At 44.2% G+C, this 11,864-nt stretch overlaps 1 protein-coding gene across 1 annotated transcript in view; it reads right to left on the bottom strand.

Moving 5' to 3' along the window:
• Positions 1-417: 417 nt before the first annotated feature.
• The window catches only part of JAZF1 (JAZF zinc finger 1), a 314,458-nt gene continuing 303,011 nt past the window's right edge, over positions 418-11,864 (bottom strand). The window contains exons 4-5 of the mRNA XM_057733614.1: positions 8,074-8,243; positions 418-886 (exon numbers count right to left, since the gene is read on the bottom strand). Coding sequence (XP_057589597.1) covers positions 710-886; positions 8,074-8,243 — 347 coding nt within the window. The 3' untranslated portion in view covers positions 418-709. The remainder of the gene's footprint in view (positions 887-8,073; positions 8,244-11,864) is intronic.

Raw genomic sequence — 11,864 nt, 5'->3', positions numbered from 1 at the left:
TGAACTGAACAGACTTTTTTGTACAAAAATGCCATTTATAACACTAAAATGATTGGTAAGTCAGATGGCAAGATTTTCAGCTTTTTAAAGGGCAAAAGGACTTGCAAGATAATATAAAACACAGAAAGCACACCTTTTATGTATGTTATTTAAATATGAAAATATTTTTAGCATATTATGTTAAACATTCTTTCTTATTTATATTTCCGTTACCTAAAGTCTTTCTACACACAAGTACTAACTCCATTATGTAAGGCATGGTAACCAGTTTGATAGTGAAGGAATTGTTTTGGTTTTGAACACAATGAGCTGATGTGTTGAAAAACTTCAATCACATTATAATCTTGGAAAAAAACCCTCAGTGCCAGCCCCCACCCCCACCCCCAATTGATATCACTGCATTACAAGTAAGCAATATGCAACATGCCCTCAATTTTTGTCTTGTTTTGGGGGGAAATGTGAAGAACCTAGAGCTTTTTTTGTTTAGCACCTTATATCAAAGTAATGAAAATGGGTATGATGATTACATGTGCAAATGTACAAAATCATTAACTCTACAAAGATACATCATTCCAAAATTACAGAAAAAATTTAAAGCATGCATTTAATTCTTTAGAGGGTTGCTGAATGCTTCCCCTGAAAAAAGGTGGCTGTTTTCAAAATCAGCAACTGCTGGTGAGGATTTCTTGGCACAGTTATAACCAGCACGTTATTGCTGCATCTTCCTGATAATCTCAGCCGACACCGGGGGATGGAAATTGATTGTGTGGTGCCGCAGGCCCTGAGCTGTCTTGTAACTCTTACCACAACGACATTTGAATGGTTTGCGGACACGAATCTGTGTTCTGTGACCATTCTTAGCATGGTACTTTATGCCATTCACATTCTGTGGAGAAGACAAAAATATCACCTGTTAGATGCAGTCACACAATGTCAGATGGGGAAAACCTCAGTATGCATCTGATTGCAACTGGACATCTCCTGGATGGCAGCTGTATACAGAATAGGCTTTTTTGTGAACTCCAGTTGTGACCCTTCAAGCAGTCTAGTGTGTTAATCGTAGGCTGTGCAGACTGCGTCATGCACATAGCTAACCCAAGGCAGTTTCAAATATACCTCAGTTACTGATGTTGACTTTTACATAAAATATGTATTTAAGACTCAGATTGTATAAAGAGGCACAGTTCACGCTGAATCTTTTTTCCACTCTGAAGAATGTTAACAATGAACAATTACATAAAAATATCCTCAAGATCTCCCCCCCCCAAAAAAAAAAAAATCTAAAGAAAACATAGGTTAGGGTAATGAATACATATAAATTCCTGATTTGGAAACTCAGCTTTTGTCTTGCTCCCAGCCAACCATGATAAACCGTACCTTACTTAGAATTTTTTCTACTCTGCATTAAGCTAGTATCTGCCCAAATCCTGCCCCAGCACAGTTGTGTGTTAAATAAGCACCTATGGGCAGACTAGGTCCTACTTTTATTTAAAGTTTACATTCCAAACATACAGTGAACTTTAAAAATGTTAGGTTATAGAAGTCTCAGCAACAGAAGAGTTCCAAACTTCAAACTGGCATACAAATGCGAAATGATAGACATGAGATACCAAAATGCTTTCCAGATTTCTATTAATTGGTTTTGCTAGCTCACTTGCATATTCTATTTAAGACTTCATGCCTAGAATCACTCTATAGATTTAACCAAGTTAGTTTTGCTTATCCCAATTAAATGGTGAGTAAACAGGCTCAGGACATTGAGTAAACTGATGGAAGATTTAAATAAGAATAAATGACAGAGGTGATACTAGAGCATAGGTCTTAGTTTCCGAGTCAGGTTGAGGAGTAAGGGAAGAGAGAAGAAAAGGTTTGAGGTAGGAAGTGGTTGAGTACAGATCACTAGAAGAGTGGGCTGTTTTCTAAAGTATTACCTGAATCTAGGCCCACTGAGCCCAGTCCTATGCCCAACTAAAGGATTCCAACATAGCTGTCTTCTACTTCACAGGATGCCCTTATCAAGCTCCCAAAGAACAGGAACAAACTACTGTTGTTTCATAAGCATCTAGCACAGTGCCTGGCACGTAGCAGATGCTCCACAAGTGTTTGTGAGTGAATGAATTTGTTAGAACACGCCTCATTCTGGAAGAAATTGAGAGAGTTGCCACGAACAAAAATCTGTTCAGTGGTTGTTTCTGTTTCCTTGTTAGAGATTCATAGTGCACATTAATACTTTTAGAAAGTCCTATGGAAGAGAATCCTCTTGACTTTGTTGAACCCAGGGGTGACAAATAGCAACCAGTTGTCTGTGCTTGGAGTCTGAAGGCTGTCCAGTGAGTTGAAGCACAAGGACAGATACAACTTCTTCCCTGAATGCCTGGTTGTCAGCCTTCTGCACCTTCAGCCCTTGTCATTCCTGCATTAATCCCTGCATGCAGGGCGAGGAAGCACTTCACTGGGAGGTATGTTGGGGAGTAGGAGATTGCTGCGGTGGGATGTGGGGAGGGCAGTGATGGTGCAGAATTTGACTCTTTAAAGAGAGATGGGTAGATACGTCCTGCCAGCCCCTCGATGCTCCAGCTGTCCCCCCAGGGGTCCAGGCACGTGGGTAAAGAAGCCAGCCTGTGTATCTAGCCCCAGCTGGTACCCTACTGCAATGGCATAGGAGACCCAGGTGAGAGCCACCTAGCTGGAGCCAGGCACACACAAAGATAAACATTGTTTTAAGCCATGGGAGGGAGGGAGGGAGACGGGGAGGGAATAACAGTTTTATGATCATTAGAAAAAGACTGTCAACTTTCTAATAGTAACACTATGATAGGAAGTGTCCTGACTCACAGATGCTAGTAATTTGCATCTGCCTGCTTAATAATATCCCATTTATTAGCTCAACAGATACTCACTGAGTACCTCATAGGGTTCCTTCCTGTGGATGAAGGGTTACTAAAACATTTCACGTCCTCGCTTTCACAGAGAACTTGTTGCAAGATGGATCATTATAAATCCAGCTACCCCTGTGCTACTCACACCTTGTCAGGAAGTAAAGGAAACCAAAAATAAAAAACATTTGACCAACAAACAAAGAGGCATATATTAGCAACTCCAACAGGACCAGGACTTAGATACTCCATCCAGGCCTGAGGTTTTGTTTCGTTTTTTTTGAATAACTAGTTAGGTGGGGGAAGGTTTGAACTCAGAAATTGCTAAAACCACAAGAAGCCAGTCTAATGTGAAACCAGACCTGGAGCTCTGGGAGGGCTCCGCCCAGGGCTGAGGTGATTCCAACCGGTTCTGTGGTCTGTTCCCAGTTTGAACGTAAACATTGTGCTGTGTCTGGCTGTGGGACTGACACACGTCAGCTTTATTACTCTGGAAAAATTAGGAAGCCAGTTGCACATGTGGAAATGGCATTTCTAGGGTTGGCCAAAGAGCCTAAAATAGACTACCTTACCATCTCTTTCTCTGTTGCTGTGATTGAAAATGTTCACAAGTGTCATGGGACACCATATCACAAATGTTAGTAGTATAAGCTCTAATCAGACCTAAGATTTCCCCCATCTGTTCATTCACAGACAGCAGTGGAAACTTCACTTTCTAAGACTTGACGAGCTTAAAAAGCTTCATTGAAGCTCCTAATTGCAGAGATTCCTGAAATGAGTTTGGTCTTGCAAAAATATTAACAACAACAAAAATAATGTCAGGCAACTTGGAAATGAAATGCTTATTAAATCCTCTGGTCTCTGAAACGAGGAAAGGGAATTAAGCTCCAAAAGGGCAAGGAAGATCAATAGCAGTGAGAACTTTTCCTCATGCTGAGAACTTGATAACTACTGTCTCATTCGGTACTCATGTTTTCAATAAAACTGACAGAAGCTGAGAGACTTTACCAACTCACAAAGTTGGTAAATGATAGAACTGGAATAGGAACCCAGGGATGCCTGATTTCAGAGTCCATATTTCCCCCTAGAATCCCATGTACCTAAAGTGCTATTAAATTAACACAACCAGCTAATAGTCTTTGGAAAAAATCTTAAAAGTTGGAAAGGACTAGGACACTCAGTTTGGAAAAAACTATCTCTGAATTACAGTGATCTGACCCAGGGCTAGCATGTGAAGGAAGGTGCTGGGCAGGAGGTACAAAGGAGGACCTAAGGTGGCACTGGTTCCTTTCCATGCCAGGAACTACCTGCCTGATGAGGGAACTGAGCCAGCGGGGACAACAAATCTCCAAATCAAATCATGAAACCTAAAGTTGGGACGCCACACTGGGCCATCATGTCCTTAACTGGGTGTGTTTGATCTCTGTTGTTTTTCAGGCCTGTGTAAGTACAGTATGTGATGTGTGCCCTTGACATAAAAACCCTAACCCTCAATTTCCTGTGGGCCTTGATATTCTACACAAAGGAGAGAAGGAAGTCGCTTAGGCTTCTGATGTGGAAGAAAAATGAAAAAACAGAAGCTGGGGTTGGTGGTGGTAAGTTAGAGTTAAAAGTGAAGGCACATGGAGCAGTGTGGTGACACCCCACCTGCCCCAGAGACTGCACTGCTGGTCCCTCCTCTGTCATCCCTAACAGCAGCACACAGGATGTCCAGGGTGAGTCAGGCAGGAACCAGGTCTTTTTCTCCCCTGGTTATTAACATAATCTGTGTCCAGTATAGATAATGGTAGAAATTTTGAAAATACAAAAAAGCATCAGAAAGTAGAATAGACATAATCACTGTTTAACTTCTGAGGTGTTTCCACATTTTGGCTATGGTATATGTCATATTAGATTGGATTCCCTCATTATTAAATACTTTTTGAAAATAGCATTTTGATGGCAGAATTCTCTTCCATCCCTCTTTTGTTAGTTTCCATTTGCTATTATTTCCCAAATTCGTGCTGACTTTAATGTGAACACACTTGTATGTCAATCTTTGCATCCCTGATGATGTGCTTAGGATAAGTTTCTAGGAAAATTATGGAGCTGAAGAATATGAACATTTTTTAAAGCTCTGATTATCTTCTGCCAAGTTGCTATCCAGAAAGGTTGTCCGTTATGCTCCCACCAGGGCTTCCGATGTGACCCTGAGGAGAAGCAAGAAGATTTAGATACACTGAGTGGGAGAAAGGCTGAAGTGCCCTTCTTGGGAAAACCTGGAGCTACGTGTGTGCTTGACTGTGTATCTACATAGACGCCAGGGGCCAGGCTTGCTTTATGCTGCTGAAATCATCAGTGTTCTCTGTGCAGCAGAGGACTCTTTCAGAGAAACTCTGAGCAGAACCAAGGTGGATGGGATCAATTGTTCCTGGCCTGGAATGTCTGCGAGGAACACAAAAGAATGAATCATGCTGCGGCAGCTCTGGGGTTCTGGAGGTCAGTGGGGGGCCCACGTTGCCCCTTTCCCCATGCGATCTGCCTTTATCCTTAGGATATCTACTGTGTCCAGGACCTGAGCTGCACTCTGAGGAAGGGCTGTGCAGCTTGGGCTGTAAGCACGTGGGCTAACAAGGTTGTAAGTGCTCTGCCAGTCGTGTGAACAGAACAGGTAGAAAGGTCAGATGATGGAACTTTAGTCTATGGTTGGGGAGTCAGTCTGAGAAGGCGGTAAGGGCTTCCCAGAGGAGACGGAATTTGAGCTGTGCCTTGAGAAATGAGGGGAATGAAAATGAGAGGTACTGACAGAGGAGGAGGGGAAGGGGGGGCATTCTAGGCAAAAGAATTAACACGGGAAACAACTTGGAGACTTAGCTGTACTGCTGGCCCCCGTTCCCTTGCCCTACTCTGTATGAAGTCTGGGGATTTAGATGCTCATCTTCTCCCAGTTCTGCAAATGCCAATGAAATGGAGAGAAGAGCTGATTCTGAGTCTGTGCCCAGGAGGCTCATGGGTGAGAGACTCCTTGCCAGCAGGGGGCAGGGAATGAGACACGTCTGAGGTCAGCCCTGGGAATGAACAAGATGGCAGCACTTGTGGATTCTGCCTGACTCCACAGAACACCGGTTCATTACGCTCTCCTCTCACCAAAACCTAATCCAAAAATTACGCAGTAAATAAGATGAAATAATTATACCGGAGGACACCACTGCCCTGCAGATAGTAACCTCCCAGCAGGAAGTAAGACTAAAGCTTTAGGGAATATGACCACACTCATCTCAAGCACTTGGTTAGGAGAAGCCGTAGTGCATTTGTTCCTACCCCATGCACCATTACTTGGCATTCTGGCCCAGGAAAGGAAACTCACACTTCCCTCATGGAAATCAGGACCACTAATTGCCACCCATGTCATTTGCCAGTTAATGGTACTGAAGCAGGCAGCCTCTGTAGCCCAAGGTTCATGCAATTTTCTTTTGGCCTTAGATGGAGAAACAACACTCCAAAAAGCCCCCATCATTGTAGATGCAGACAAACTACAGGAGGACGTTGCTGGAAACGCAAGAAAAATAGAAGCCAAAAAGAATAATGACAAGAAAATAAAAATGACCTGGGGAAAGGAGGTAAAAAAAGAATGAAAGGTAGAGGTGGGAAAGAGAGAAGGCCTCCTCCTCTTTAGCCAGAATAAAGGGTGTAGCTTATATCTCCCCAACAGCTTTTTTGGTTTTTTTGGGCAGCTGCAGTCTGGGTCATTACTTCGGTCCCTCTTTAACATGGCTGATGTGCAAGACATCCTTTAGACAGTATTTAGACCCTTGAGAGAAGGCAGCAAGATGGCAGAGCAGAGAGGACCAGCTACTATGAAGCATCCGAAGGTGGGCACAATACAAGGACAGCATCCCTGTCCAGCTTTCTCCACTTGGAAAGAAAAAAGGGGAACATCTCTTCCTGTAGGTAGAGCTGTCCTCTGGACAACTAGCTTGTTGCACAATCCCTTGGGCTCCTGGCCTCCAGAGATAACAATTTTGTTGCTTGCCTACCCCTGCCCCACTTCCATGCTGCCTTCTGACCCAGGGGCTGTATGTGTGCACCTGGGATGCCCAGACAGCGCGTCAGGACACCCTGATGGACCACATCTCCATCCTGGGGTTTTCACTATAGTTCAAACAAAGCGCATCCTGACTTTCCATGATAAAAATTTAACAGTATATAGAGTACGTGAAACCTTGGGCCACTTAGCTGTGATACACTTGTGTTTCATGCTTTTATATCAGAAGCAGGTATAAAAAGTACTGAAATAGATTTCTTTAAGTGTTCAGAGACATACTGAAGAAGGAGTGATATAGGAAGTGTTTATACTGCCACACATTTTTCAAACCTTTCTTTAAAAATAGTCTGCGGAGTTATGGGGAAATTAGCATCTCATCAAATGCACAGGTATGTTTTTGATTTTTACATTTCTATCTCACAGCTGGATTTTAAAGAGCTGCTAACACCTCATGAGAAAGTTTGTAAACTTGTTTTTCTGACATGCCCGCTGGACCCACACTTGAAAGTTGTGGGTGTTTCTCACTGTTTTGTCCCTTTGAGTTTTCTTAATAGAGAATTTAGTGCCCCCGGCTACCGTGACGCCCAGAGTCAGGCCCAGAGACACAGGTTCTGTGCCGTCAACAGAGAGTTCGCCAAAGCTAAAGCAGGTGGTTTGGTGAGAAAAATATCAAAGCCCTTTTTCTCCTGATCTCCTTTCATGCTGGTGGGGGGAAGGAAGCAAGGGCTTCCTCAGCTGGAAGTAAATACCCTACATCGTTTTACAAAAGGGGTCTATAAACCTTCTGCGAGCTTTTAAGACTTCAAAGTGGTCTTCTGTGAACCACCTGCAGAGCCAACCACTGGGGAAGGTGTTTAGCAAATAAATAGGTGAAACATTTGATATTCTGACTGATCTGACATGAATCTGAAGCATATCAAAGATATGATTCTCCTACAAAAAAAAATCTCTTTTGACCTACAGCTCCCACACAGGTTAGCGAAGAGGAAAACCCACCAATGCCCAGAAACCACGGCCAGCGCTGACCTGAGAGCAGCCTGGGCCCAGGCCTGGGTTTCAGGAGGGACCACACACCCAATCAGCACAGGAGAGGGAAGCATCTCTCCCCAGACTCTACTGACACAGGTCTTGCCATTTTCCATTCAGTTAAGCCAAGTGAGGTGGTACTTTTACCTTGTATCTCTTTTTACATCCAGGAACTGGGCAGGCAAAAGGCTTCTCTTCCCCTCCGTTCATGCACATGGAGCTGAGGATGGCTTCGGAGCTGATGGCGCTCTCTGTGGTCCAGGACTCATCGCTGTCTGACTCCTCATAATCCACCTCCTCCTCGTCGTACTCACTACCTGCAGGGCCAGAGGAGAAATGCAAGGCGTGTCAGGAGTGTCCCCACAGGCTCACTCTGCAGGACAGGGACAGGAGGTGTGGCAGCGAGGGGACAGGCAGCTCCTACTGCCCTGGGAGAGAGCATCCAGGCACCCAGGGACTGCAAGTGGATCTAGTCCCTAGGACAGTCCTGGGGGGAACTATCTGCATTACCACTGAAGAGACCAGGGAAAGGGCTTCCCAATGATTCATGGAGAGGAGTTAGCTGTGCAAGAACTTGAACTAGATATTCTGCAGCACAGGTGATTGCAAAGGTGCTGGGAAGGTTAAAACCAAAAATAACCAACCACAAGACACACCCCTGCCTCAACACACATACACACACACACGCACACGTGCATGCATGGAACGCTTGACATTTCAATGGACAGAATTCTGTCCCCTTAGTTTTATGCCTTACTGGTATAGTAAATACAAAAATCTATGGGAGGGGGTTACATTTTACACTTATTAGGTGTTTACACTTCAGTGGGAATTAATTTCAGGTCTTCTTTATAAGCTGAGCTGGGAAGACCATGAAGAAATTTAGAACTGAAAGGAGGTTACCCCAAGCTAGGGAGCAGGGCACAGAAATGCAGAGCTTTGAGGGCGCGACATCGTCATCAGAATGCAGGTCCAGCTTGAGGAAGACCAAACAACACCCTACCATACTTGTCCCCAAGGAACAGCACCTGCCTTTCAGCTACACACAACCCTCCCTGGGCGGGAGGGCTGAGCCATCACAGCAGACAGCGCAGACAGATGAGGGGATTCCCTTGTATCCTGGGTGAGAGCTCTGCTCAGAGCTGAATTAAAAATCTGCTCCACTGACTTCTGCTCAGGACGGCGGGGATGGAGAACCACTTCAAGCAGCCTCACTTTTCTTTTTTTTTTTTAACGAGGTCCACAGCCATTTATTTGAAGCTTTTGCACAATACAACCCTGAAGGACATAATTCTAAAGATCATAAACAGTGTAAAATAATATGTTGACAAGTCCTAATGCATTTACAAGCCCCGTGGAATAAATAGGAATTATAGCACAACATTAATAAGAATTATATGGTAGCAATTACACTTGTGAAATTCATCCCCCAGGTGTGAGGCTAAATTGCACCAGGGGCCTGCCTGGGTGCTCCATGGGCTCCCTCTGCTACATCAATTATTTCAACACCAAATATTGGCACTTTTATTGGGTTTCATTTTAATAGGCATTAATAAGATTGTTTGAAGAGCCAATTGAGCCAGGAACAAGGACGCCAGCATCTGAGGCGAACACTTAAAAGGATCCAGGAAGGAAGGAAGGGACCTCAAGGTGAATGAGTGCCTCGTATGTTTCAGGCACGTTAGATGCATCATCACCATCTCGTTTAATCCTCTGGTGACCCTGTGAGGTGGGGGTGACTGTCACTTTCATACACATGAGAAATTGAGCCCTGTGAGGTTCAAGAGCTTACACATTCTCAATTAGCTATTAAGGGAGTCACTTTTTCCCATGTTGCTTCCCAGCCTCCAATGCCAGCAGCTCTCTGTGGGTGGGGTTGGGGGGGTTGTCTCTCTCAACCTCCATGTGGTTGGTCCTTCACCATCTACCACTCAGAATTCAAAGCAGCCTGTTTTGAAGCCTGTTTAGAAACCCTCGGGCGGTGCAGAAAAAACTTGGCAAAAAATGACGCTTTGGAATTCAACGTGTGTTTTAGTAAACCCCACTGTGCTTGGCTGGAACCCCCAGAGATAAGAGACTCAGTCTGGAAGTGCTTGTACAAGACAGCACAGGGGTACTGTGCTGTCACGTCCCTGAGTTGGTCCATGAGCAAATCTTGAAATCTGTTTTTAAGTAGGGCACTGTTAGGACATTGTACTCTTAAAAACAAATGCCACATGCTGGTGTCCTTTAAGTTGCTTGTTAGAAAACTATAAATGCTATTTCAAAAAGCTCTTCCAGCAGGACTTGAGAAAGTGAGAATGACTAATTTACCCACCTAATTGGGCTAATTTGTTAACCTGAATACCAAGAATCGCACAATGTTTACAACTGTGGACAGGGAAACCTCAGACCAACCGAGGGCTTAATGCAGCCCAGCAGAAGATAAAACATCAAAACTCTTTGGGATCAAAAGGGACCAGGCCTAGGGGGGTTGATGCTGTGGACACATTCGCCTGGAAACCATGCGGCATCCAGTTCCAAGTGGGGCAGGTAGGGGGATAGTAAACCATCCATGTCAGGATGCCTTTGCAAGTAAAAGCCAGCATGGGGACAACAGGCATACAAACTGGGCCACACACACACACACACACATCCTTGTCATCAGCACATCACGAGGTTCTTGGGGTGCTTTGTGAAACCATCTCCCCCGGATGGGGATCGAGAAGGATCTATTTCTACTTAGTTCTGTCCTATAACAAAGCGGAGCAAGGCACAGCCATGGGTTCCTGCCTTGGCTAGACATTGTCAGCTGAGTGACCAAACTACTTGGCCTCTACTTTCTCTTCTGTGAAATGGGGGACAAATCTCTTACAGTTTAATTTAAGGATTAGAATTAATGTCTATAAAGCACCTGGCACAGGAGGACCTGTACAAAGTAAGTGCTCAAAAAAACAGAAGATAGTATATCATTTTTATAATACTATTTATAATATTACCTGTAAAATAATATTTTTAGAAGGGCCCATTGCAAAACCAAACAAAAAATAAGATAATTCTGATAGGTTTGGGAATTTCCAGTAGAAAAAATATAAGAGTGATTCCATAACAAGAGAGGCGCTGTGCTGGCTGAGGACTGTTTGTGCAGATGCATCTACATGGGCCAAGCTGGGAGCCCATGTGGGCCCTGGTGCTGCCACTGATAAGCTGTGTGACCCCAGGCAAGTGATGTTACCTCTAAGGTTTAGATTCCTCATCTGTAAAATGGGCTGATAATACTACTACCTCTTAAGGTTGTTGTGAGGAGCAACTGAGTTCCTACTTTTAAAAGTATTTAGAACAATGGCATATGGTAAACATTAAAGAAGCATTTGGTAAATAAACAGGCAAAAGGTCACATGAGCAGTTTATTTCATCCACTGTTCCCTCTCTCTCCCTCGAAGGTACTCACTTTTTAAAAACAGGAGTAGGGGGATCTACTGTTGCTTGTATTCCTGTACTCCAAGTCCTACCCTGTCATCAAACAGGAAAAATGTCCCCAGCTGTAAGGCAGGTCCTGCAGCCAGAGGGCCTCCTGCAGGTAGAGGGGCTGCTGTTGTTCCAAAAGCCACACAAGCTCAGATGCTGGCATCCACTTGATGCTTATGTCTGGAAAACTTGCCGGCAGGGCACTCGGTGTCCTGCAGAAAACATCCGAGGCCCCAAAACCTACTGCTCTTAGTCTCTCTTTACACATCTTTGAACCTTAGGAAATGCTAACACGAAATGAAAGTTACAGCTTTAGTTCAGACGCATCTGGGCCAACCCTCTCTGCTTTGTTTTATTCACGTCCTCATGTCTTTCCAAGGAGAAAAGTCAACCCCAACTTGGTTCATTTTCAATCTCTGCTTCACCTGCCATCTCAAAACTAACTTCTGAATGAAGAGATTGCCAGCCCTTGCTAGAGAATTCCGCCCCTG

This window comes from Hippopotamus amphibius, chromosome 4 (assembly GCF_030028045.1).
Source record: "Hippopotamus amphibius kiboko isolate mHipAmp2 chromosome 4, mHipAmp2.hap2, whole genome shotgun sequence".
NCBI lineage: Eukaryota > Metazoa > Chordata > Mammalia > Artiodactyla > Hippopotamidae > Hippopotamus > Hippopotamus amphibius.
Note: the sequence above shows the minus strand (reverse complement) of the source record. Positions and strands in the feature narration are given on the sequence as shown.